Source organism: Gymnogyps californianus, chromosome 19 (assembly GCF_018139145.2).
Source record: "Gymnogyps californianus isolate 813 chromosome 19, ASM1813914v2, whole genome shotgun sequence".
In the NCBI taxonomy this organism is placed as follows: Eukaryota; Metazoa; Chordata; class Aves; order Accipitriformes; family Cathartidae; genus Gymnogyps; species Gymnogyps californianus.
This window is the reverse complement of record NC_059489.1, coordinates 876791-903857: the sequence shown is the minus strand read 5'-3', so window position 1 is coordinate 903857 and position 27067 is coordinate 876791. Positions and strand designations below refer to the sequence as shown.

Below are 27067 nucleotides of genomic sequence, written 5' to 3'. Positions count from 1 at the left end.
GACACCTGTCCAAGGTGTCCAAGAGAAAGAAGAATTTATGTAATGCTGCAAACACACACAAGCCTTACCTCGAAAAGCAGGGCTAGTTACTGGAGATTCTGACTAGGTGATTTGATATAAACTTCCTTTTGGGCTTTCTAGTTAGTTGGGCAGCTAGTTACATGCACAAGAAACTTGCCTAAAATTGCAGAAGAATTTCTATCCTCGACTTTTTTATTCCTGCAACAGTTTTATTGCCCAGCCCTTACCTACCCAGCACTCTTACCTCTAAGCAGTTGACAAAAAGCAGGTAGAGTTCTTTTTTATCATTTTTCTCTAGGATCTCGTTGTGCTCTACCTGGGACAGGTAGCGTTGCACATCATTTTTCACTGCATTGAAGCTACAGGAGAGAGAAACACCTCCTTATCACAACTGCAATACTGACTGCTACTACTTATGTTCTAAATCATGATCAAACTACTACTTATGTCCATGTGACAGGTGGGGGTCACTCTGGATCCATCTGGAAGATGGAAAAGCAACTGTGCCATGTTTTGCCAGATATCATCTGGCTTCACAGTCTGAGCTAGGCTTTTATCATCAACAATGCTAAATTAGCATTTCTAGGGCATTAAGTCATCTGATCTATTTTAAGCATCTGATTTAGGAGGTGATCACACTTGAGGAACAGCTTTCTGTGCACTGACTGCAGAGGGAAGCTGGAAGAGCTAGCGTGAATGGAGAGGTCTGTGCAAGCATACAAAAGATCACTCTTGATTAAATGTCTGTGGATGAGGAGTATTGCTTTGCTGATCTAGACCATATCAATTAATCAGCTATCTTTAGGTTACCCAAGCCATCCACATTCAGCACAGGTTTAGGTTAAGAATAGCTAGGTAAACCTTGGCACAGACTGGTCAGATACTTCAACACAAGCTACATGCAAGCCAGCCAAGTTGCATAACTAATACAAAGCCACAGGATGAATTTCACCTGTAATGATTCAAATTCAATGAATAGCATGGAAGTGAGAAGAACAATCAGATCAGTTTGATGAGGTCATGAAAAACAAAGCTGAACCACCCCCTAGTGTAACAATCCATCAGTTGTCTGACTGTGCTCACCTGTACTTCAAGAGGAGCTTCAGCATTACTGAGCGGATGATGGGAATTTCATCCACTTCATCGTTAAATGGGGACAGAAATTTTGTGTAGATAGCAGGGTGATCTGTGGAGATAAGAAAAAAAGACAAGTTTGGCAGGTGAGAGAAAGTGGCAAGAGAATCAGCTCCATGAGGCTGAGCATCAGGATGAAGGGAGCTCACCTGAATCTTTCAGGCAGCTTCTGTGAACAAACAGCAGATTAAGGAGCTCTTGGATCACCTCTGCCTCAGGGGGTTCATTGTCCTTGAAGCACATGGTAGTGACCACATCTATGAAGAAATTATTGCATCTCTGCCGGAACAGGGCATTTCTTGCTATGGCATCTCTAGGGGAAGGGTAAAAAGCATTAGGACAATGTTCAAATACAGAACCACTTAAATAATGGATGAAGCAAAGCAGACACAGGGAAAAGTCACCAAAGTGAGATACTTTTCTCGCTTTCCAAAAGGCTGGATTTGTGCAACACTTCAGTAGTATTGTCTGCAAAGGCTGTATCACATGACAACGAAGATCACAAATAGCAATGTGATGCCAGATACATTTACTGAGAGTTTTTTGCTAAGCTATCACAAAGCAATCCAAGGTGACAAGCAGTTCCCTTGTCCGATTCAGCTACTGACAGCGCTTTAGCTTTAGAGGGTTTTGTAACTACAGTTTTCTTACAGGGGCTAAGGCAACTTCCTCCCTTCTTTTGAAACAATAAACAGAAAACGGACTGAACCTGTTCCGGTTCCAGAAAGAGCAGAGCAGAGTTCCCTCCACCCATTCCGCTCATGTTGACAGCTTCAGAGTTGCAAATCAGAATTTCCTCACAGAACCGGCCCCACTGCAATGCTTCCACCCTGGAGAGGGTGGAGTACCTGAGCTCCACGGAGACATTTAAATGAACATCCCCCACGGCAACCCTGCAGTAGGGACAATGCATCTGTGCTGGTACTAGCCACGTTCTGATGCACTTCTGACAGAACACATGGTTGCAAGGCAGGCAGACTGGATCCTTCGGCTCTCCTAGGCAGATGGGACATGACTTCAGACCATATCTGTAAGTCAGAAACAGCAATGAACACAATTGCTTCAATGTTGTCTTACCAAAAGCCTTTAATAAGATATTCACCTGCAACTAGACCAAGAGGAGATAATGTAAGACCTGTCGGCTAACTGCTCAGCTTCAGGGTGCAGAACAAAATGGAAGTTACTGCTCTTCATTTGGCTTTCATTACATTGTAGGCAGCACTGCCTTATGCCCAGAAATATGCTGGCAACATAGACAATATTCCTACTGGACCCTGCAACTTGTCTCAATGTCACTACCTGTAGAGCCTGTGGCTGACTTCATCCTTACACTGGCACAGTACTTTCATCACTGCAACAAAAGTTGGATGAGTCTTCATATCTGAATCGTGCTGAAAACACTGCAGAGGAAAAGGACAAAGCTAAATGACTCAGCTCTCATACCCGAGACAAATATTCACATGATCAGCAGAAGCAAAGAGGGAAGAGGCGAAATGACATCTTTGCTTACCTTGGCAAGAAGCAAAGTATATTTTTTCACTAAATTCTCAAATTCTGGCATCAGAGTGTTGATGCCAAACAACACATGTTCTACAAACAGGGACATGGAGAAAACCCGGTTCCAGCAGACTCTGTGGGAAGAAAAGCGTGATTTCAAAAAGTACAATTATGAGCTGAGAGCATGAGTGGAAGTGCAGTATCGGGTCAGTCTAACGAGCTCACTGCTTTTCATGCTCACCACTACAGCATTTGTGCATTTCTCATGCAACTTCTTGCTTTGCCCTTTGGTTATCAGCCCTGGCTTTTTGTCAGGGACAAAACACGTAACAGCATCTAACACAGTGAGCTTGTGGCATAGGAGCCTGTCTTGTAGACAGCACTGCAGCAGAACTAGGACCACTGCAAAGACCTCACACCTCTAACTTCCATATCAAGGAAGTAATTAAAAAAAAAAATCACAATTAACTACACTTTCTTCACTTCAGTTAAACTAAACAAGGTCTGTGAGAAACTGGGGTAGCTCTCTGGGCTTCTGTTCCAAGAGACAAGACTCCATCTTAGATGCATTGAAGTTCCCCCCATCTCTCACAGTCTTTATGCACAGGGGATGAAGTGGGGAGACATCGCTGGTTAACAGGAACCTAAGGAGAGTTTTAAATAACCCCTGAACCCAGCTGGAATGGACTGGATGATACTGCCAGATTTAGACGGAGAATCTACATGAGATGAGAAAAAAAATCTGGTTCTTGATGCTTGGTATGTAATTGAGCCTAGCAGGAACCTGGAAAGGTTTGCAAAGTCTTCATCTGAGAAAAGCAGCACCAGAGCAGCTTTCAGCCTGTACTAATACTCTTATTAACGGCAAGGCAAAAGATCAAGACTGTGAGTAGATCTGTGGTACATACTTGAGTTCTTTTAGCAGCTGATGGCACCAACTCCCACTCCTCTGTAAATCCTTCTCTTTACAAATAAATTCAATGGGCATACGAAGATTCTTTACTTTCTGCAGCCAGATCTCTGGATCGGCTGTCTGCACTTGACTCTCCAGCTCTTCAGCACATACCATTGCAGCTAACACATCTAAAAGCTAGATACACAAAGAGGGTGTAAGTATAACACAACAGTTGCATTTCAGAATTATTTATGAACCTTGGGCTCTCAATCTGGTTTGCTATAGCATGTGTTCTACTTGATTATCTTAAGCTCTGGAATTCTCATGCTCATGGCTCGGATCATTACCACATCCTATTAACTGATGCGAAAGCGGGGCAAACTATTTTAAAACTCGCTAGTAACAATGATAACATAGCAGATTATTCCTAATACTGAGGATCCCGACTAAGCTTGTGCTTCCCACTTTACTGTTACTGAAATCAAAAGGAGACCGAACACTAGCTAATTAGTGAAGATAGAGCTCTCTGCTAGGGTTGAGGATCACAAAGTGCCTGCTAGTGACTCTACCATCTCCGAATGTGGTATTCCATATCCTTCCTGGTTAGTAAGGTAGTCAACCACACGGGGGTGTACAGCCAGGATCCTAGAAAAGTTCTGCAGGCGGCTCTTGAACTGATTGTATCCAAGATGAACCCAAGGCAAGGATGGCACCGTCTCCTCTCTTCTGGAAGACGTTGCCTTCCATTCCTTTATGCAGGATAAGAACGCAGTTCGCAGACACTGAAAGTTTAGGAAAAAAGTTAAAATCAAAAGTAAAAAAGAACTTTTGTAAGTCATTTTGTATTGGAAATCCTGGCAAAATTCTCTGAAAGAAGAGAATCAGTACTTTACAAAGCCTTAAATGATCTGTCAATTTTTATAGGTGCTCCTATGGAAGTGCTTTTCTGAGTAAGGTCTCAGCAATTTCAGCAGCCATTCAGTGTCAAATGCATCTGCTTTGTGGCTACCTTGCTATTAGTCTGTCTCAGAGGGGGATTTTGTCTGAGAAGCCAAGATTGATACAGAAGGGCATGTTCACAGGCATCATGCTCTTTTCTTCATCCAAAGAGTTTCCAGCTCTTGTTCCAGACACTGACCTGCAGCTCCTCTAGGGAGGACACACCAATGGTCAAGACAATGAAGTCTGTGGTATAGCACTGGAAGAGCATCTGCCTTTCTTCCTCAGTCAGAGCAGAGATAAATTTTCCCAGTGCAGTTTTCTGGAAGATATCCACAAACTTCTCAGCTTGGTCTGGAAAATGAGAATGCAGAGAAAAGCTGAATATTAGGAGGAGGCTGGCTTTGACACAGCTTCTATCCTAAAGAGACTGACACTTAATTAATCACTGATACATAAAGCACTCCCCTCATTCAGAGCACTAACAAGGGATTTGAGGCCAGGCCTTCTCAGCCCAGGCACCAGTGTCATATTTATGGAATCTCACCTTGTCATTAACTCTTGGCGTTTCCACAGCATTTTGAATAGAAGGGCACAGAATATGTGAGAAAGACTAATAGTGAGAAGCACAAAGAAAAGCTAGTTGCACAAAGCCCTGCTGGCTCATAGGAGCACAGAGGGATTGAAGGTGACTCCAGGGTCACAGAAAGGTAGAGGCATGGTAGTGACAAACCAGAGTTTACAGGGCAGGTGGATGGAGATGCTCTGTGTCACGAGCTCAAGCCAGGCTCTCACCTTCAGTGTTTTGGATGTATTGAGCTTCCAACCACATCTCATCCAAGTACTCCTTTATCCTCCAGCTGAAGGGCATCTCATTCCCAGCATCAGCAGACACCATCATGTTGTTCTGCACCAGAATTATCTCTGGCTGAGAGCTAGGAGATTAAAAGGTCATTAATGCACTGGGCTTTTGTCTGGGAAACACATTCAGACAACAGAGGCAGGAAGCTGCAGAAAGCAAGAAATTAGCCCTAGAAGGAGATGAGGGAAGGGGAAAGAACTGAAGGACTCATTAATACAGCTCATCCTGCCAACTGTGTAGCATTAGGACTTACTCCGTAAGCATTCCCTGGCAAAAGGGCTGTAATGGCAGGACAGGTGGGCTTCAGGGGCTGGGTAAGAAGTGTGAGCATGCCAAGAGCTAGAGAGCAAAGCCCAGGAGTACTGGGGATAAGGTAGAAAGAACAGACTTCTGAAGTCACCAAGAACTGCCCTGCTGCCTTCAGCACAGCACAGGGGAGCAACCAACAGTGTTAATCTCCCATGTGGGTTTAAAGCCAGTGCTGGACTGGTCTCAGTGCTGCCAGCCAAGCCCTCCTGCTGCTCTCTCCAGTGGCTCACCTGTTCTTACCCACACCGTAAGGGACAGTCAGAAGTTTTGTATCACTGAAGATGAACATCCACAGGTTTGTCACCCACTCAGCTGCCGGCCTGACCAACAGCTCCAGATTGCCATTTCTGTCTATGACAGCAATCAGGAGAGCCAGGAATGGAGTGATCACGTTCTGGACTCGCTTCCACAAGGTGTGCCTTTGGGGGCAGAAAGAGACCAAGAAACCCAGAGGGAAGGTGAGCAACGATATCAGCAAATCAGGAGGTGGTTGTCCTGAAAAACTGCTGACATTTGCATGTGAGAAAGTCCTAATCCTGCCTTTAAGGGGAAAAAAATACCACCAACAAAAAACCCTACACTTCTCTCACTGGTGGCTCACCTGTAATCCCACTATTCCACTCAAAGCATTTGTGCATTCATGCATTCCTGTCCCAGTACAGCCCATTCAGCTGTAAGTCACTCTCCCTCAGGAGCCAGGAGAGGACAAAACTGCCTTCGGAGAGTTTCCAGCACAGACTGGAGACTGACACTGCAAATATTCAGATTACACAGAACTGCTGTCTCTGCAGCACAGTTGGCATTTGCAGACTTTTCTTGGAAGCCTGCAGGTTACAAGATATCGCTGCTGTCCTCACCTGAAGGTGCCTGCCTCCTGGAGAGCACTGAGGTTGGAAGCCTCCCGAAGCACCCAGTTTTTTGGGTGAAGGGAATTTTCTTCTTGCTTCTTCAAAAGGTTGGAGAGACGAGCCTTTGTTATCTTCAGGAAAGAGGCTAGAAAACAACAGGGAACTTGCATTTTCTCTTCTGTTGGCATTGGATCCAACTCCAAATATCACACCAAGCACAGCATTTTACAACTGTTTCAATAATTAGCCAACCAGGAAAAAAAACAGCCACCAGAGCTAGCACAGCCAGAGAAAAAGCCATGAGCTGAACTGCAGGAAAAGCCCTACAGCCATCAAAGGAGTGACAGACTGGAGCACAGACACACACTCTTGGGAGATTGCCTGGGAGATCCACCTTGTCTACACTACAGCAAGGACCACTGACCTTTGGGTCCCCAATGAATTAACTTAGATGTTTTTTGGTGGTCCCCTAGATGCCCAGGGACACTACCTGCTCCAGCCAGGGAGCACATACCTTTCAAGTCATCCTCTTTGGACAGGAGGCCAAGGAGAATCTTAATTCGCTTTCTGCTTCGACTAAGATCTTCATTTTGGTCCTGTAGCATCCCCACAGCACTTTGTACACAGGTTCTCAGGAGTACAGTGGTGTCCAGGATTTCACCCTTCCCAGGAACAGCGTGAAAACAAGTTCATTACTCCTCCATTTTACACCCTTGCCCCCAACATATCCCTCTTAAAATGATTATAGTGCTCTCTATAAAGGGCCTGTCCCCCTGGCATCCCATCTCCCAGTTTTCCTCTCATCTCAGGCTGCAAATCTAAGTTCTTCTTTTGCTGTCAAGTACATGATGCACCTTCTGTGGCTCTTTCAAACTGGCATGCAACACAGCATTTGTATTAAGATAAGTCTCGTGGTTTAACCCCAGCCAGCAACTAAGCACCAAGCAGCCGCTCATGCCTCCCCCCTCCCAGTGGGATGGGGAGGAGGATCAGGGGCGGGGGGGAAAAAGTAAAACTCGTGGGTTGAAATAAGAGCCGTTCAATAACTAAAGTAAAATAAAATATAATACCAACAATAATAATAATTAAAATATAATAATAATTGTAATGAAAAGGAATATAACAAAAAAAAGAAAGAAATAAAACCCAAGAAAAGACAAGTGATGCACAATGCAATTGCTCACCACCCACTGACTGATGCCCAAGCAGCGGTCCGCCCCTCCCGGCCAGCTCCCCCCAGTTTCTATACTGGGCATGACATTCCATGGTATGGAATATCCCTTTGGCTAGTTGGGTTCAGCTGTCCTGGCCATGCTCCCTCCCAGCTTCTTGCACACTTGCTTGCTAGCAGAGCATAGGAAACTGAAAAGTCCTTAACTTAGGATAAGCGCTACTTAGCAACAACTAAACCATCAGTGTGTTATCAACAGTCTTCTCACACTAAATCCAAAACACACTGTACCAGCTACTAAGAAGAAAATTAACTCTATTGCAGCCCAAACCAGGGCAATAAGACTCCCATAGGGGGAAAATTCAGCAGTTCAGGGAAAAAAGTAGAAATAATAAACATGACTAGGGAAAATACGCCCTCCCTGGAGATGCTTAGGCACTAGAGAGGCAAAAGCCACATGCAGTCACCCTTATACTGGGCATCCTCCCACTGATGCTGTCAGGGGAACATGAGTCAGTCTTAACAAGGCTGCAGCACAGCAAAGTCCACAGCCAACTCCAGCTGGCTTCAAATGCATGCCTCAGTCAGAAAGCACAAACAGCTGGAGTTGACCATTGGGTGTAGAAAGACAACAGAAGCTTTTAAAACTGATTTTTAAAAGTTAGGAGTATGAAATGATTAAGGAATTAGAGGCTCCTTAGAATGGTTTACTTCTTTAGCGATGCTGATTTTGATTGGGCAGCAGGAATTTGTGTCTGATCATTAACATTCCTCATGCAAATAATATTCCTGATGGATTTCAAGTGAATGGGGATGCAAAAGGTGTGTTGCACCTATGGATGACAGAGCAGACAGCCATATTGACAGCTGAGAAGCAAACAAATGTATTCTGAACTGACCTCATAGTGCTCTGCTTCTGGCACTGGTGTTCCAACCTCCACCTTGTTTTCCTCCTGTTCTTCTCCATTCACAGGCAGAGCTGCAACTACGGTGTAGAACTTTTATTAGAAAGAAGCAGTACACTTCTGCATCAATCAGATAAGAATTTATTTAGCAACTGCATCCCAGAGCAGCAGAACATCTGTCAGAGATCCATTATCACCTGCATGAGTAGCTCAGATCCACCTCTCTAAACACAGCTACAGCTGCTAGGGCTATTAAGCTTCATGCAGCAAGAACTGGAAGAAATATGACACTAAGTTCTACCAGAATCCTGTAAGGCAGTGTGGTGAAAGGAAAGAGTGTAAGAAAAAACTGAGGGGAAAGAAAAAAGTCTTTTCTAACCTTCCTACAGGTTTAGGTGAACAGATCTATATTCATGCAAGTGAGATATTCTCTGGAGTGACTCCTTGTCAGTGGTCTCTGCCATGCAGCATCTGCTGCCTCCTGTGCTGAGACATAGCACTCAGGGGGTTGGAGCAGTGCAAATACCACATTTTTGTCAAAAGAGAAAAGTACCAAATTAATTTACTTGATGACCCAAAGTTGTAGTAACGAACTAAATACAAATCCAAGTTGGTACCCATGTAGTGACCCCCACAAAAAACAGATGCTAAGCAGGGAAAATCATTAGATATGTTGTACCAGGCATAAGTGCCACTAGCACCAAGTCTAGGACCGCATCTCCTGTTTTCCCCACCGGCATATCAACACCACTGGCTGGCACAGCCACCATGCAGCTCACCTTTGGTTTTACCTGGATCCTCACAGAACATCTGGCTGATGGTGAGATTCTGCAGGGCAGTCATATCAGAGACCATCTCCTTGGATCTGCGGAGATCGTCTATATGCACCGACTGCCACAGTCCTAAAGACAAAGGAAAAAAAAAATAATTTCATGCCTGCAGCATGCTCTTCTATAAGAGCTTCCCAAGAATTATCTCCCAGTACCTGTGGGCTAGCAGTTCACATTCAGAGTTAGCTTACTCTCAGTTCTTGATGTAGAAAGAGATGAACATGCTAATGCACACTACCCTGACTGACGGGGCGTGCACACTACCGGGGCTTTGAGGCTCTTAGAACCCACCACACACAGCAGGAACCTTGCTGCTGAAAGCAGAACATGTACTCAGGAGCATCCTGGAGGACAATGTACACCAGTGCAGTTAGCATCGTGTTTGTTTGCTGCTCTCCAGCTGGCTAGAAAGAGGACTCATCCGTGAGGGGGCAAGGCAAGGTGCTCTCACAAAGGAGACTAGGACTCCAAGGTACTGACCCCCCAGGGGCAGGCCCTGTGGGTAAGGGAAGCAGCTCTGACAACCCACAGGACACACTGATTCCAGATTTTAAGCATTAAAAAGGAAGGTGAACAAGAGAAATGTTGCTCTATGTTTGCCTGAAGCCAGTTGAAGAGTGAGGAGCGACAGATGGCCAGACCCACCTCCATGGAATCCCACGTAGGACATTCCTCCTTCCACCCGGGAAAGCTTCATAATAAAGTAAACAAAGACAGAGACTTCTCCCAGGTCCACCTTGTTGATTTCATTAACAACAGTGTATCTACAACAAAGAGGAAACGCTGTTGGCAGATCAAACAGACAAAAGCTCATGGCCACAAGTCTTTCCTCTGTAAGAGGGCACATTTCTTCCCCCGTACAGACATCAGTGATTCGCTCACCCCTTCCTCCTAGCTGGCTGGGCCAAGCCTGCCACCTCTAGCTATGCCTCGAACGACAACCCTGATCCTCAGCTCTTCAGGACTTCTGCAGCCAATGGCAAGAATTCACACTTCAGAGGGGATTATTTGGTAATTTGACTCAGCTTAGTTTATTCTGACTTGGGTTATGAATTATTATTTGAAATACAATTAGTGCTTCTAGATGCATTCCGCTACAGAATAAACAAAGCATTACACGTTCCTGATTCTGAAATCCCCAAAACAGCACTAATAATCAAATGGCAGTGAGGAGTCATCAAGTAGAACAGCTAGCTGGGAACCACTTCACATTTGACTTACTTGGCTGAGGCGATGAGCTGGGCATTTTGAGAGCCATCTTCAAAGTCTGTCTGAATAATAAGAACTTTATTTCCTGATGTGGCATCAAGAAAATCTCTGAAGAGTGAAAAGGGATTTAAAGGAAGTCACTAAGTGTAAAAACAAAACATGAAAGACTGTAGAACTAATTACTCCACATTAGCTTTGACTGCTGCAGGCAGGAGGAGAGATTAAAACACCCATCTTATAGGGATGGTATAACTTCAAAAAGCCATCTCAGTATGATGGAGCTAATAGTTTGCACCGAGCCAGTCCGCTGTTCAGCACAGGATGGCCTCTTGCCTCCCGTTTCCTTACGGGTTACTCCAAACGTTCTGCCCCCGCATCTTCCACCCAGATGACAGCCTGTTCAGAGCAGGATAATGCAAAACCAGACTCACCGGATCCCCTTCAGGAATGAGTACTCTGTGTCAAACTGCTGCAGGAACAGGATTTGAGGCCTTCGCGCTTTACCCTGCACTTCTCTCTCCAGGCAAGCAGTGTCAGCACTGGTGAGAAGCCTCGAGAAGGTGGTGACCTGGGAGCGCAAGATGTAGGTTTGTTCTTTGCTCAGGAATGCAGTAGGCAGGCAGTAGAGACTTACTCATCTATGCTCCCACATCCTGCTAACTTGCTGCAGAGCTGGACTGCACCCCAAAAAAACCATTTATTTGTCCTGCCAGTAGGCAAAGGGTCAACATGGGCTGTTACACCAACCCAGGGCCGCTGCTGGGTAGCTGGACACAATGACTCTTGACGCTGCCAGAGATGGGGCAGTGGGGCAGCTGAGAAGGGGCAGCCAAGGCTTTGAGAAACTTCTCGTGAATCCCTGTAGCATGCCTTCCCTGCAGTGCTCTCAGGGAACAGCAAGCCCAGCCCCAAAAGAAAGCATGTTGTTTCTATGTGAGGCAGGAGAGGGAGAAATCCTCCAGCCAATCTCAGCTGAAGTTCTTTAGCTTTGGTACTAGGCAAAAGTAAACCAGAGGAATTCCCATTAAAGGCCCATGAGATCTCTGGCTGCGTGTGGCTTAGCTGGGTTAAAATCTTTTGCATCTTTAAGACCAGAGGCAGACACAAAGAAATGAGGGTTCAAAGGCTCCTGACTATTTTTTCTGCAGCCAGTAGCCTGTTTTGCTGGCTGTGTTCATGGAGACAGAACTACTTTCAAAGTAAAGAGAGGAATCAGCTGCCCAAACTCACTTAAAACCCCCGCTTGCCAGGGAGCGTCAAATACTGCTTCACACACAGAAGTACCAGATTCTTCAGGATGCAACAACACACCTGCTGAAGCAACCACCTCTGCACATCTGGGCACTAAGCAGCAAGGCTGTTAGCAAGTTTACTCAGGTGTAGCCCCAATGCAGCCCTAGCAGTATAAACTAAAAACCTCAGCGCAGGTTGGGAGGGTTTTGAGAGGACTCTGCAAGACACTCACCTCTGTAAAGACCGTTTGGTACCCAGACCCAGCATGGACGTGAGCTCGGAGGAAGTCTGCAAAAGACGTGTGTTGCTGCTGCTTGAAGTATATATTGGCCAGAGAATCTGCCATAAACAAAGCCATCGAGTTGCAGAGGCGGATCACAGAGTCTGGGGTGGCACAGTTCAGCAGCGCCAGCTGGGCTTCTCTCTTCACACGGGACATGAGTTCACTAGGAGGACATACTGGTTTTAGCCTTTCCACTATCTGCAGGACCAATGAGGCGCAGGTATTGGAGTGGTAGCCCACAAACACATCAGAAGGGCTGTATTTCTGCTTGCTTATGAAGTGCTCTTCTGTATTGGCTGCAGTGAACTCATGCACCCACTTCTTCAGCTCCTTCACAGTTTCTCTTTGCCCCTTGTCCAGGACAGTATTGATATCCAGGTAGTGCTTTTCCAGCCTGTTGATCAGTGGGATGGGAAAGTGCTTATATACCACGTCTTTCTCCTCAATGACTATCAAACGGAACTTTGGGTGCACTCGGCACTTCACACGGTGGGTGCCCAGTCCCAAATCAACATACTTCTGGCCAGCAAGGTACACGTAGTATTGATTGAGGGCATCGTAGAGGCTTTCATACAGGTTCTGCAAGTTGAGGAGCACAACCATTTGGCCAGTTTCCATGCAGACCTTTACACGGTTGATGTTCCTGCATATCTGGGTATACTCTTGGTCCTTAGGGAAACTGGAGCCAAAGATAATTTCTGGCTGTTGTCGGGCAGTAAAAAAAGCTTGCTGGAGGATCTGCAGTGCTGCATAATTCTCAGTCAAAACAAGCAGGTACCTGCAATCACCATCCTGACCACTGCTGTAAATGTTTTGTCGTACCAGCTCAATTCTACTGATATCACGAGCACGTATTTCTCCTTTTTCTGGTAACTGTGAGGTGAATATTTCCAAGGCATTGACATCATCTTTGCCACCGAAGTTACGAAGAACAACTTCAGCTATGTCTTGAGGTGTCGGCTCACTTTTGGAGCTCTTAGCTAAGGCAAAAAACATCTTTATGAGGCTGTAGTAGTCACGCAGACCAAAGAACTCCCTGTCTTGGGCCTTGCAAATATTTTCATATGCATCTGCAAAGTGACAAAAATACTGTTCAACCTTCTGCAAAGCCCCTCGTGCTGAGCAACAAATCCCCTTTGCACTTTCTATAAGCTCTTCTTTGCTGGGGTCACCACGTGAGACAAAGATGCCTCGATTCATTTTAGCAGGGTCCAAAGCCCAGTTGGAAATCCCGATGAAGCCAACCTTTTTGTGCGGAAGAAGGACATCATCTATGCAGCCATCTTCCAAAAGTGGATGCAAAGTCTTCAAGGGCATTTTGGGAGAGTCTTCTGCCAGCCCAATCTCATCCAAAACCACCACTGAGACATACTCCTCCAAGTTCTTCCCTTCCTGGAATCGAGCACAATGCTTGAAAGTGCCTATGATTCCCTCTGGAGTGGAGAGAGGGCTGCACTGAAAAGACACTAGATGGATCTGCTTCAGGTCCTTGAACAAATCTGAATGAGCTGCTTGGCCCTGCATAGCATCGGCCACAATGGTTTTCGCAAGGGATTTGGAGCTCCCAGGCTTCCCAACAAGAAAAAGGGGGATTTTCAACTCAATGCAGATGACCATCATAAAGACATTTTCCTTCAAGGCCAAGTTTCTTGCTATGGTATCTTGGAGGCGCACACCACTCAGGAACAAGTCCTGCATCAGGGAGATTTCTTCCAAAATCTTTTTCTGGGTATCATAAGGTTTTGGAAGGACCTGGCTGATAGCACTCCTATATGCCTCCTTCTTTTCCAAGGACGCATGATAGCAGACCCCGACTGCCAGCACTAAGGACCAGATAATGTTGTCTCTCTCAATAGGACTCTTTGGAGCTCTCTTCTCGGCAAGATACTTCTCCAGTTCTCTCAGCAGTAGTTTACTGCGCTTGTGAAACCACTTGAAAACTTCCATGCAGCGTTCCACATCCCGCAGGCTGACAAAGCTGCATTCATCGTCCCTCTGCCTCATGTATTGCTGGGAAGCAAAAAGCACTTCTGTAATTACCTCTGCTTCAAACTGCCTCATTGGGACGTGTTCAGTAACTCTGTGTACAATCTGTTGTATATACATTTTTTCAGTTAAGTTGTTCAGCTGCCCAAAGTCCCACACTAATGGGATCATGCTGGGTGGGAGTGCATGGACCCGGTACACAAGCTGTCTCAGCGGAACAGATCCGAGCTTATCCTTCGTCTCATCCGCTTTGACACGGTAGCCCAATCCAGCTAATTCCAGGCGTTGAATCATCTTCGGTGTGTGCTTACGATAAGGGTTACAGGCTGCTATGATCTGCAAGCCAGAGCAAGAGACCAAAGGCTTCCCCTGTACTGTGTGGTCACACAGAACTTCCTTGATGCTGCTTACAGCCTCTGTTGTGTTGGCTTCATCGAAGAAGAGGACTGTGTCCAAACCGTGCTGCTCCTTATTGGTTTTAGCAAGGGCTTCTGCTTCTTTGATCCTGGCATAAATCATCTCTGCAGTAGTACCTCCATGAACTTTTACAAGCTTCATGTTCTCTACCTCTACATAGCTTCTGCGTAACTTGCACAGAAACTTTATAAGTCTGGTTTTCCCACAGCCTGTTTCTCCCATGATGACAACTGGGATGTTGCATCTGAATCGCATCTCAATAGCCAAGATTTTTAGCACATTGTCTGTTGTGAGTTCGTATGTCTCATCAGGGTCTATTACCCAGGAGATTCCCAAAACCATGCAAAGCTTCTCTAGCTTCTCATGACGAGGCAACTGATCAAATGGAATATTGAAGGGAACTCTTTGGAGTAACAAGCCATTGTACAACTGGGAAGTCATGACATTTTTCTTGATAATGTTGCCATTCAAAGGATTAATGGCATCAACACCACCACTGCCATTAGGCTCAAAGTGGAAACCAACGAATGTCATGGACACACGATCTTCATTGAAAAACAAATATGGATGAGGCTCAGACTCCCACTTTTTCCGAATGCGGAAAGGAAGAAGATCTTCTTCCGCAATGTTCTCCAGGTTGGAGGACTGCCTTCCTGAACTTTGATCAGAAATATTTAGGGAGGGTGTTGCAAAATCCCTTGCCATTAAAATCATGAACGTAACGACAAAATTTTTGAAACCTTGCAAAGTGTCCTGGACAAAGTCAGGATTGCAAAAGACAGAAGCTTCACAGTCTCTCAACTGAACATTGAGAAACCATGTAAAGTTTCGGAGTTCTGACCAGGAGGGATCTGCGATCCCACAGTGCAGGAGGAGCTGCTGCAGGCATTCTGCCGGGCTGCCTTCCACAGAGTGCGCTTCGTAATAGAATGTGTCCAGGTTGTACCCCTGGTCAAATCTTTTCAGATACTGGAAAGGTCTTTGGAAAGCCTCACTGCAAAATTCCTCCTCGTCCATTCCTGGGTCTGAAACATCCCCAGACTGGTTCCCAAGCGTCTCCATTTCTAGTACTTCCTTGGGAGACTTGCATGTTACTTTAGGGAACACATCAGAGAAATTATACTTCTGGCTCGCTGACATCTAGAGTAGAGGAAAAGAAAATATGTCATCACAAAGCTGTAGCCCTAATCTTCTTCAGTTTGTTTAATCTGTTCTTAACACTATTCTTGCTTAAAATCACGGACCTAACTGAGTCACAGCAGCTAGCCTATACAACCATGACACTTTTTCCCCTGTGCATCACTACTTCTGCTTAAAGTGCATCACAACAATTAATTCTATTTCCTCCTGCAGTCTCCTTCCTGTAACATTAGTCCTTTGTGACCTCCAGCCCCTTCTCAGTACTACCTCAAAGAAAAAGAAAACTAAACCCAAGAAACTGTTGTTATTTATCCATCACTTCTACACTCTATTCTTATAGCTGCATATAAATATTCTAGTACTATCAAACATGCAAAGTAACATGAGGAAGATTAGATTTTGCATTTTTATGTTTCCTATAGTGTTACAGTGAGGCCAGTGAGGCTTGGACTAACAGGCCTTCAGAAGTTACCAACCCAAGAAAACCACAACAGGTATAATTTACTGTCTGGTTTTAATATCACTTTGTACAACACCAGGGACACCACTTTGTAATAGAGATGCACAGTACACCCTGATACAAATAGGGAATTCCTATGCTTTGTTTACAGTTAGTCTCTACAATTCATATGCAGCTATATACAAACATATGTGCAAAATGACTGAGAAATTCAAAGAAATCAAGTATTGCTGTGTACATACATGTCTGGCTGCTTTCTTTGGCACTGGTGATACCTCAAGGATTTCAATGATATACAAATGGCACTTCTGTCGTAGCCACATATTTCCATTATTATCTGTCAGGTACTGCAAAACCAACAGCTTGAACAGAAACTCTGGAATTCCTCTTTGTACCTATCACAAGAAAGGACACAAAGGCACTTCCTCTTTATTTACTCATAACTTCACAGAATCATAGAACAGTTGAGGGTGGAAAGGATCTCTGGAGATCATCTTGTCCAACCCCACTGCTCAAAGCGGGCCCAGCTAGAGCAGGTTGCCCAAGACCACGTCCAGTCAGGTTTTTAGTATCTCCAGGGTTGGAGACTCTACAGCTTTTCTGGGCAACCTGTTCCAGAGTTCAACCACCTTGATGGTAAAGAGTTCTTTATGTTACTTACACAATAATTAGAAAACACATCCTAGTGAAATGGCTTACTAAGAAACAAAAGCTTTAAAGAAACAACTTCTGCAAGGATCCACACAGAACTTCTAGGACAAGGCAGCTGTGGGAGGGATGTACTTACTGAAGAGGTGATATCAAAATGGAATATCATGGGCTTTGTCTGGTGTTTTCTCTTCAGATAAGGCAGAAGAGATTTTAGCACTTTATCTTCATCCACTTCTGGTTCAATTAGTCTGATGGTTTTTAGAAGTTTTGTACAGTCAGGCTGCTCTTCTTGCAGTCTCTCATATAGCCTCTTCACATACAGAGATTTCCCTGTTATCATAAAAAACACCAGAAGAATTAAAGCCATCAATATCAAATACATCATATTAAGGTCATAATAGAAAGAAGGAAGTCAAACGCTTAAGTACCCTACCCTCTGAAATCTGTGAACCTTCCTAAAAGACATTCCAGAAGAAAGCCTAAATCTGGTTAGAGCAGCTGCAGCCTGAAATCAAAGCCACTGCTGTTGTTGGCTACCGAAGGCTGTCATTATCCGCATGGCTTGTGTTGCTTAGACTACCTGAGAAAGGCTTTACTTTTTATTAGGACTTGAATCTATTCTATTACATGGTTGTTTCTAAAGTCAAAACATGGGGGGGGAGGGAAAATGGTCGTTGTCAAAGATAAAAGCACCCTCAAGTTTCCTGTCTTATCCTGTAGAAACTAATTTTGCCAGCGCTCGGGCAATGCCAATGACTTGGGTTTGTTGTTCACGGTTGGCTGTAGTCTGCATCTGCTGTTCCCCAGCTTAACACGGGGAATGGAAAGACTGTTCCGTGTCCACTGGCTACCTCCCATCACACCCTTTATGCTGTATGTAGTGCAGGAGCTGGCTGTGGTAGGTTCATTCCACAAATACTTCCCAGTTATGGGTGTCTGGGTACAGCAGTCTCTTCCAGCCTTTTGGAAGCTCCGAACTCACCCTCAGCAGTATGAAAGGTTTGTAACGCAACAAAAAAGGTGGAGTTATATAGCTTTCCAGACTGAAGCTAAGGCAGCAGCCATTCGCAGATAACACCCAAGAGCTGCCCTGGATTTCTGAAGTTTGACAAAGGATGCTGTTTGTTACCAAAACTGTTTTGGATTTTCTCACTAATCCCTGGAAAATAATGGAGCACACTTTCCCTTTTGAGCCCAACCTTTTTCATTGGGGTGGTACTCTATCAAAGCCCAAGAATGGCTGCTGTAAGGAAAAAGCAAGGTCTGATGTTGCTCCTGTATGCATGCACTAGCAGTACTTCAGACTCACAGTTTACACAAGAAACATGCAGAGCTGGACAGCCAAAGCGCTTAGGACTACCAATCTCTAACAGGGGACAACGGCTAAGGAACAGGGTAAGAACACAGCTGACACAGAGACTCTTTCCCAGTATTTTTCCAGTGATTTGCAGCTCCGGAACTCCAACGTTAGAGAGAGTATCTTTGTGTTTAATAGCAGTTGATGGATGTTTCTTTCATGACTATCTAATCACTTTTTAAGCCTGTGCAAAGCTTTGGATTCCACAATTTAACTAAGCGCTGTTAGAAGAACCATCTTCTGTTTGCTTTTCAGCCTGCCAAGTAGTTTTACTTAATGTCCTCTAGCTTTTTGCATTAAGAGACAGCCAACAATCGTTTCCTATGCAAGAAAAACAGGCAGGCTTTACAACCCCTGTGCCATCTCACATACATTTTCCTGCAGGCATATTTTAACCTCAGGAGATCAGATTCATCTCATCCAGCAGCAGCTACCTCATTTATGTTAATGACATAAATCTGTAGAAAGACACAGGTGTCAGATTAGCAAGATGAACCACCTCTAGAGATGCCTATCTCAGGACAAGATGAGCTGTCCTTACAGCTTTCACCTCACTCCACGGACTATAGTCTGAATCATTCTTTTTGGCTAGATGCTTATGACTTGGACACAAAACCTGGCAAGGTGAACCCCACTCTGGTTTTCAACACTCAGCAGACCCCGCTTTGCATGTGACGTCTTACCCACACCAGCTCTTTTGGAGGACACAATCCCAACACACATATTGTCCTTGAACACAGAAGCAGCTGAGCTTGAAGGCTGAGCAACTCTGTAGTGGTGCTGAAGGTATCGCTGGATTTCAGCTAGTGGCCTCTGGGGTATCATGTGCACTTTGTACTGGCTGAAGACAGAAGGGATGTAGCTGTGCTCCCTCTCGCAGTTGCACAGAATGATGAGGCGATAGGTTCTGTTGTAGCGCTGCAGGTGCTGGAATAGCTCCTCTGCTCTGCGGCTGACATCATAACTCAGCTCATCTGCGTACAACATGGTGTAAATTTTCTCTCCTCCACTGCAGGGAATGAGGCACCTCCTGAGGAAGAGCCCCACTTGCTCAGCAGTGGTCTGAGGAGTGCACAGGAGAACTTCGTCGAAAGTGGGAAGGGGCTGGTTGGGGCTGTTCATGTAAATAGCCAGAGCAGATGTGAGCACCTCAGAGCGAGGGCATGTGATGAGGTTGGGCTGACCAACATACAGAAGATCCCGTGGAAAGTCTCGTGTGACATGCTCTGTCTTCCAGCTGGCCAGATTCTTCAGCCACCCACCAAGCGTATCAATATCCAGGCAGTTCGGAAGGAAGGAGCCCATGTTGCTCATGTAGCACTCCCAGATGCACTCCAGCCGTGCGGTCAGGTCCTTCTCTCCACCCAGCATCACTTGGAGGTCAGAAGTAACCTTCCTTGGGCTGGGAGGCACCTCGCTCCTGGAGGCTCTAAGGACATCCTGCTTGGTGCAGTTGTGTTTTAGGAACGAAAGCATCATCAGGGCATTCTGGCTGGGCGTCCCCTGCCCCAGTTGTGTGCACAAATAGACCAGCTGCTCAGCAGTGTAGTAGTTCAGGTAGAAATGCTGGAATCGTTTTTCATACATGAAGCTTTTCCAACTCTCCAGGAAACTCTCCATCGTCTTGCAGAGGCCTGGGAGCACAACTGCCATATCTCCTTGCCCTTCTAGCACTGGGATCGGTCCCAAATAGAAGTCTATAAGAACACACGATTCTCTTTTGGGTGAACAATATATGTGGGCAAACCAGGAGCGGAAGAGCATGTTCCCAGCTGAATAAAGGTCTATAAAGGCCTGTGCAAGTCTTTGGACATTGGAAAAAATCTGTGTGAGGATAGAGGAGAGAAAAAAACTAAGCTGATTTACACCAAGACATGTCCCAGTCATGAAACCACAGGAAAGACTTTCAATCAAAATAAAGGCTTTGGTCCCAAGCCAGGTGCGTCAGGCCTTGTACAGTAACAAAAGACTCTCTGTGGCTTTTTAACAGCAGTATCCCCAGGAAGCCAGCAAGGAATACCCAGCTTGCTATAAAAGCACAGCAACCCTCCTGGCCAGGAACATCCCCAGTGCAGCCAGAGGATGAGGGTACGAGTCCACTGTCCAATTTCCAGCTTAGTTCCACCTTAACAGGGAACCAAAGAGGTAGAATCTAGATAGAGGCATCTATCTGCCTGCTACCATTCATCCCCAGCAACTCAGCTGTAAACCAGTCTTAAAAGCTGATATTCAAGGCAAAATCCAACCCCAGCCTCAACATCAGTAACCCACTGGGTTTGAAATCTGACCTCAGAGAACTTCTCCACCTCCAAGCCTTGCTCTCCCTTTGTCGACATAAGCATCAGTTTGTTCTGCAGTTCACGGAGCTCTGCCAGGGAGTATTTCCGTGATGCCTCATTATCCCCAGAGCTCCCTGGGAGGGTGAAGTGCAAGACGTTGTCCAAAGAAACCTGCCAGAGAATAAGTCATTAGCGCTGACGTGGACTGAGGTTCCACTCCTGAGGCAGTGCTATGCCCAGCAAGGGAAGCACTTAGGAGGCAGCAGCCCCCAAAAAGAAACTGTGCGGAGTGGGAGAAAAGCTACAGCACATTTCTGACGGTCATAGACATGCCAGCAGTGTTGTCTGCAGGACGGGAGGGAAAGCCAGCCTCACCTTTTGGCCATCAGCTGGTGCTCTGAGAACATATATTCCTCTGCTATTGATGGCAGCTGCCAGCGACAGTGACGACAGCTCCACAGACCCATGGCTCTCTTTCACTGTTTTCAACCACTCTAAGTGTTGAGCTGAAACACGCTGTGGGAAGAGAAGACATGGCACTGCCCTAATCACTCTGACTTGGCACTTCTTTCCAGGATTACATCTGTGTTCAGGACAAACAGCTTGGGCCAGCATGAGTTTCAGGATGGGGAAGGAAGAAAGAAATGACTGCTGGCCACAGCCTGGTCTTTCTGCACAGCTGTTCTTTACCAACACCATGTGAGGCTGAACAAACAGAGCCCACAGTGCTTCAACACCTCTTGCTATAGAAACATGCCCTGCTGCAAAGAATAAGACAGAGTTCCCAGCCATCTGCCTTCCCTCTTTTGCGTCATCATTCAAACTCTTGCAAGAGCGAAGCTACACCATGTCACACTTGAAAGCCCCAGCAGCGCTCTGGAGAAATCCGTGCTATACCAGTTACAGTCACTGCAGGGACTTTTTGTGCCACAGAAACATATTTTTCTTCCAATAACAAGAGCTGCTGTGATGTTCCCACACAAGTGCAATTTGCCCTGCGCAGTCAATCTTCCAGTCACTCTTGGAAGGCAGAAACGCAAGAGGACGCAGAGAGGACCTGCTCCAGCAGAACTCACCAGTTTCTTGGGAAGATTCTCATCACTGTCCAGGGCTCGCCACAGCTTCTTCAAGCAGTGCATGAAGTCCTCAAACCCTGACTCTTGCCTAAGCTCATAGAGCAGGGAAGAGTAGCCATGCACAGTGTCATGGAAACACGCCACACGGTCCACATCCATGTCATTCTCCCCAGCAGAGATGGACGCCAAGTCTACAAATACCTTCAGCTCATTTATATCTTAAACAAGAAACACATGAATGAACAACAAATGAGGCAGCTTTAATGCAATTCCACATCACCACCTTTTACAGAAAAGGCAGAAAGAATGCCTTTGAACAGCATCTCCTGTGCAACTTCCCTCCACCCATCCTGCCAGCAACTTCACCAGGCGATTCATCCGCATTAATGACATCCTTAGCCCTGGCTTTTCTCCGCATTGCCACGAACAGCAGATTCACAGCCAGGATGGAAGCAGTGCAAATGTTGCATGTCCCTGCGCATGCAAGACAACTGAGCTGGCAGACACACAACTAATCCAACCACTGCCACCCTGTTAAACGGATGGCCTCTGTTCCCTTAAATAACCGGTCTGAACTGAATAGTAGCAGCTATTACAACCCTTCAGACGAAGCCCAGCTATCAGGCAGGGCAGCTACTGTGTGCTGCACGAGACTACAGTGGCAGGGGCATGTTTAAAGGGACTACTTCACAGCATGTTCCACACCGAAACCCTTAGGAGATGCTTGTAACTATCAATACCAGAAGCTGTGAAGGCATAAAGCAGATAGCAGATGGGTCAGGGATATGGCATTCCTTCTACCCCCACACAAGCTGGTATCCCTTCTAGTACTATCTGCCTAATTCCTGGGTGAGCAGCACACACCTTTCAGCGCTTCTCTGACCCAGCAGACAAACTCCTTCTGGTGGGCCAGCTCCCTCAGACACCCACGGCGGTTCACAGTGATCCCCTGCAGCAGTCTCTTGGCATGCATAAGCTCAGGGCTGATGGAATCCAGCTTTTGTGTCTTGTATGATTCAAGCTTTTCTGTCTGCAAAGCAAACGGTGCAAACAAACATTCAGTTTGGAAATGGGAAATACAACCTGTTCTCCAGCAGGGAAAGGAAAGCCCTCTGCAAAGCCACACCCCAACACAGGAATACCACCTTCTCTCTTTTAAGAAAGATTACACAAAAGCACTTTGTTCGAACGCTTAACTTTTATCTCAGATAAGCATTTTGGGACAGGGAATGGCTCTTGACAGACTGGGATAGACTTGCAGGAAGGTTCAGATTTACCCAAGCTTTCTAGCCAGCACCCTGACAGTACAGAGCTGAAGAAGTGGATACCTACTATGTCCAACAAGTTTTCCAGGACACTGAAGTCACCAGAGAGGTTTAAACTCTCTTTGACACTGGCAATGATCTTCGCAGCATCAAAAGTTAAATGCATTTCATGGTATTGTTGGATCTGCTGAAATCGCTGATCAACCCAGTCTCTGTCTTCTTCAGGTCTAAGCTCACATATGGTATTTAGTTCAGTTTTGATAACTTCAGGATGATATGTGAATTCCTGAAAAATTTCATCAACTGCAGAAAGTGTGAGACTTCCAGATCTGAGATCATCATACAACCTTTCATAGCTCACAAAACAAGGGAAGATTAGACTGCTGAAAACATTATCAAGGTCCAATGCAGGAACAATGTTCTCCTCCTCCTCCTCTGAACTTTCATACTCCTCTCCTGCCTTCTGCGCTGCTTCCTCCCAGAACTGCTGGAAGATCAGGCTATCCTTAAAACAGTGCATTTTCTGGGCAAATTCCTTCAGGTTTGGGCTCAAGCTGTAGTAGGTCTGTAGGGGTCTCTTTCCCACATTCACAACTGTATTTAGTCTTTTTGAGCAAAGATCTTCCAAGTGTTGAAGTTCCACTTCACCTACATCCACTTTAAAACAGAGAGACAGGTCAGAGATAGATCAGATGTCTAGCCTCTGTCCAGCTTAATACATCTAATCCGCCGAGTCGCAAGGTGCTATTGGGCATGTGGACCCCTACAAATATCATTTGATGCAGAAGCACTCACTCGATCCCTCAAATGCTCTAGGTTTACTTCCCCCACCCCTCCTCATCCTTGCTGTGGTTTAGAATAAAACCTGTTTACAAAGCCCAATCGTTTTCAAAGAAAATTATGTTTTCTGGAGTTGCTGCTTTCAAATTGCTCCCCCAGAACACTACCTTTCACAGATGCCTGCACCTTCCTACACATGTTCAGAAAGGTTCCTATTGCTTTTTTCTCTTTTCTGAGAAGTGTTACTTCTTCTTGCCTCCTCTGCAGCAGTTCTTTCAGTTCTCTCTGGAGTAGTTCTTTGTTTTCAAGTAACAACTGCTGGTGCTCTGAAAGAAAACTCATCTGTAGTCACAAGGCAGATACTTCCCACCCCCTGCACCCATAACTCAGGTTTGGATTTGCAGAGTCAAACACCACAATGAAATGCAGACGACAAAAACTGGAGCTGGGAGCTCCGTATAAAGGACAAAGATAAGGGCAGCACTGCTAACTGCTGAAGGACTTAATTAGCATTACTAATCACCAAAGTGCATTAACAGAGTAGGCCATCGATCACTACAATGATGCTGTAAGCCAACAATGCCACCTTTGAATGGTGCTCTTACTTATCTCCCAGATACAGATGAACTGTTTCTCATGCTGGAGAATCTCTTCCAGATGTTTCACAAGGATACACCCTTTCTGGATGTCATCGGTGACACTCGTAAACACAGAGTCTGCTATGGCCATGACATTCTTTGCTTCATCTGTAAGTTTTTCTAGGAGCTTTGTGTTTGTTCCTGTTCCAGAAACAAAGCATGTAAAACCTAGATCAGCCCTGCTTCACAAGAACTAGGCAGAATCAATAACTATTCAATGTCATGATACAGAGTCCTTCCATTTCCCATTCGAATCCCTACCCAAAAGCCTGAGAACTCATCACACCACCCTCCAACCCCTCATGTTTTTCTGAACAGAAACAGCCAGGATCTCAGGAGAGCAATTCAGACACCTTCCCATGGAGAGCCCATACCCAGAACCTGTGGAGGAAACACAAGTCATTTTGATCCATTCACATGACAAACACTTTTGCTATTTTGTGTAGCAATAACTTATTAGAACTTCTCAGAGAAAGAAGTTATGTTCTACAAATCCACTTGATCTACAGGTTCAGCAGTTCAGCACAAATCCTGAAGTGGCTGCAGTGGATTAGCACAAGAGGAATACTAGCTCCTCTTCCTTAGCCTTTCCTCTCCAAAAACAGGCTGTATACCTTGAGCTTTGAGATGGGGAATAAAACAAGAGCAGGACAATTTTTATATATTTGTTTGCTGCTCTGCAAAGTGGGAGTGGCAAGGCAGAGAACAGCTTTTCATAGACTCCTGTAAATATAACAGACATACCATTAAAGCTGAAGATCTGTTTGATGTCAGGCCATGTAAGGATGTGGTGCAAAATCCCATCAAAATCATCCTCAGACTGCCCACTCTTGATTGGCCACGACTTCACAATAATAGTTGATACAAGCTGGCTGAATCGGCCCATGTTGTAGGAAGATATCTTCTCCAGGAGATTGCTCTGAGTCTGCACAAGGCATACAAGGCAGAAGGGAGGAATGCATCAGCGTTTTGGATTACGCTGCGTCCGTCTTTGTCTCGGGATCAGGCACTGATGTCAAGAAGTCACACCTCCAGTGCTGAGCCATATTCCAAAACAGCCATGTGACATGACTGACACCAGAGGCCATGATGGCAAAAGCATTACAAGTGTTTTTCATGGACCCTTTAAGTGGATCCTCATTTCCTGATTTCTTGTCAATATTTTTTGTTGTTGGTTTAACAAACTTAAACAATCCACAGCAACTCAAGCAATAAGAGACTGAATGTGCAACTCTCCTTCCACCACAATGCACATCCTTATACTACACAACAGGATTTCTATGTAACAGGAAATTTGACTTTTCCTTTTCCTACCTTGAGGGAAAATACAATACCTGGCAAGCCGCAGTTACAGCCTCTGTGGCACAATTACTGAAACACCCGCCAATTGAAGAGTCAAACTGTGTAAATTGGGAGTGCTGACAGCAGTAGACTAAGATTTGGTTAACTGGAGACTCCTATAGGGCAAAAGAGAGATTTCTTATCAACTTAAAGTTTCTAAAGTGTTTCTTCTGAAAGCATGAAGGAGTGCTGCTATTAAGACAATAAAAGGAACTAAGTCGAAAAAATTTAAGTTTCGTAGTGGAGCCAAGCATCAGCCCGTTTATCAGGGCCTGGAAGAGAGACGGAACACACACAAATGATTGGAAAATCTTTTAGATTGTTTCTGTCTAAAATGTGTGATTACTTAATATGCATCTCTCCAAGCCAAGCTTCCACCAGGAAATATTTGTTTCCTGATTATACCATGAAAATCAATGGCTTAAAGAATTTTGCAACTGATGTAGAAAGGAGATGAGGAGATACACAAGTTCAGTTTAGAAGGGACCTACACAGTGTGCGCATTTGGGAGCCTGGACAACACAATTTCTGTACAATGAATGAAAAGAGACAAGCACCAACTTTGCTTCTGTAAGTCCTTGGGTGCTTACCTCACACCCACTGTTTCTGAAAACTATAGGGGTGGTAATTGCTTGAAATGTGCAATTTCCTTTAAAGCATCAGGGTATCAGTCACTGCTAGGAACAGACCAGCACTGCAGCCAGGCTAGCAGGGAGTCTCTGACACCAATAATACAGCATCGTACATTTTCATGTCCAATTTTTGAGCCTCCAGAACATGGTTTAACAGCAATGGCAATTTTTATGACCAAAGCCACAGTGTTTTCACACACCCATTCAGGCTCTAGAAGCTATTCTCTAAGCAGAGCAGAAGACTGTCTATCCGCTCTGAACTTGGCCCACCGGCACACAGTGACTGCCTGCAGTCCACCCTACCTCCTGAATTCTTCTCTCCAGATCTGCAAGTAAAGTCCTCTTCCACCTCTCAGTGAACTGTTCATCCGGAAAGCTGATCTTCACAAATTTATCCCAGGCCTGCAGGTGAGAAGCAAACCAACCCAAAACACTAAGTGCTGAGATTTAACATTCAGATAAGGAAATTCAAAGAACTATGCTGAGGAGAGGCCTCAGTCTGCAGTCCTTTCAGATGTTTCCATCCAGAAGAAAAAGAGCACTCCCAGAGCTGCAAAAGGCAGCTTTTAAGCCCAAACAGTGTCAAAATGTCTCAGTTGCTAAAGGAGACATTTGGATGAACCACTTCCACATTGGTGCTGGAAACTGTCCCAGGGAGGGCTGGGAGCAGAGTGAGTCAGACTGAGGAGCTGCTCTGTGCTTTGCCTGCTGGAAGGCCTGAAGGACAGCCAGTAGGACATACAGGGTGAGCAAGACAACAGCTCCAGCTAAACGCCAACAAGGGGCAGCTCCTCATCCCAGCAATGCCTCTTGGAACAGCCAAGAAAAAGGAGAAACAAGGTGAGCTGAGCAGCACCAATTATAGCCCTTTGCTTTTCAGCCCAATAGTGTTTAAAACAATGCAGCTTC

At 45.4% G+C, this 27067-nt stretch overlaps 1 protein-coding gene across 1 annotated transcript in view; it reads right to left on the bottom strand.

Annotated features, from left to right (window-relative positions):
- Window positions 1-27067, bottom strand: part of RNF213 (ring finger protein 213) — a 50633-nt gene that overhangs the window by 14098 nt on the left and 9468 nt on the right. The window contains exons 13-44 of the mRNA XM_050908684.1: window positions 26462-26560; window positions 25520-25642; window positions 24930-25110; window positions 24153-24326; window positions 23715-23873; window positions 22835-23424; window positions 22367-22532; window positions 21503-21720; window positions 20802-20942; window positions 20436-20597; window positions 18831-19971; window positions 16927-17120; window positions 16382-16534; window positions 12086-15679; window positions 11052-11188; window positions 10633-10728; window positions 10057-10175; window positions 9361-9483; window positions 8576-8661; window positions 7020-7167; window positions 6515-6650; window positions 5888-6076; window positions 5282-5421; window positions 4686-4840; window positions 4117-4329; window positions 3561-3742; window positions 2666-2786; window positions 2455-2555; window positions 2004-2183; window positions 1305-1468; window positions 1105-1207; window positions 266-380 (exon numbers count right to left, since the gene is read on the bottom strand). Of these exons, the coding sequence (XP_050764641.1) occupies window positions 266-380; window positions 1105-1207; window positions 1305-1468; window positions 2004-2183; window positions 2455-2555; window positions 2666-2786; window positions 3561-3742; window positions 4117-4329; window positions 4686-4840; window positions 5282-5421; window positions 5888-6076; window positions 6515-6650; window positions 7020-7167; window positions 8576-8661; window positions 9361-9483; window positions 10057-10175; window positions 10633-10728; window positions 11052-11188; window positions 12086-15679; window positions 16382-16534; window positions 16927-17120; window positions 18831-19971; window positions 20436-20597; window positions 20802-20942; window positions 21503-21720; window positions 22367-22532; window positions 22835-23424; window positions 23715-23873; window positions 24153-24326; window positions 24930-25110; window positions 25520-25642; window positions 26462-26560 (9603 nt within the window). The remainder of the gene's footprint in view (window positions 1-265; window positions 381-1104; window positions 1208-1304; window positions 1469-2003; window positions 2184-2454; window positions 2556-2665; window positions 2787-3560; window positions 3743-4116; window positions 4330-4685; window positions 4841-5281; window positions 5422-5887; window positions 6077-6514; window positions 6651-7019; window positions 7168-8575; window positions 8662-9360; window positions 9484-10056; window positions 10176-10632; window positions 10729-11051; window positions 11189-12085; window positions 15680-16381; window positions 16535-16926; window positions 17121-18830; window positions 19972-20435; window positions 20598-20801; window positions 20943-21502; window positions 21721-22366; window positions 22533-22834; window positions 23425-23714; window positions 23874-24152; window positions 24327-24929; window positions 25111-25519; window positions 25643-26461; window positions 26561-27067) is intronic.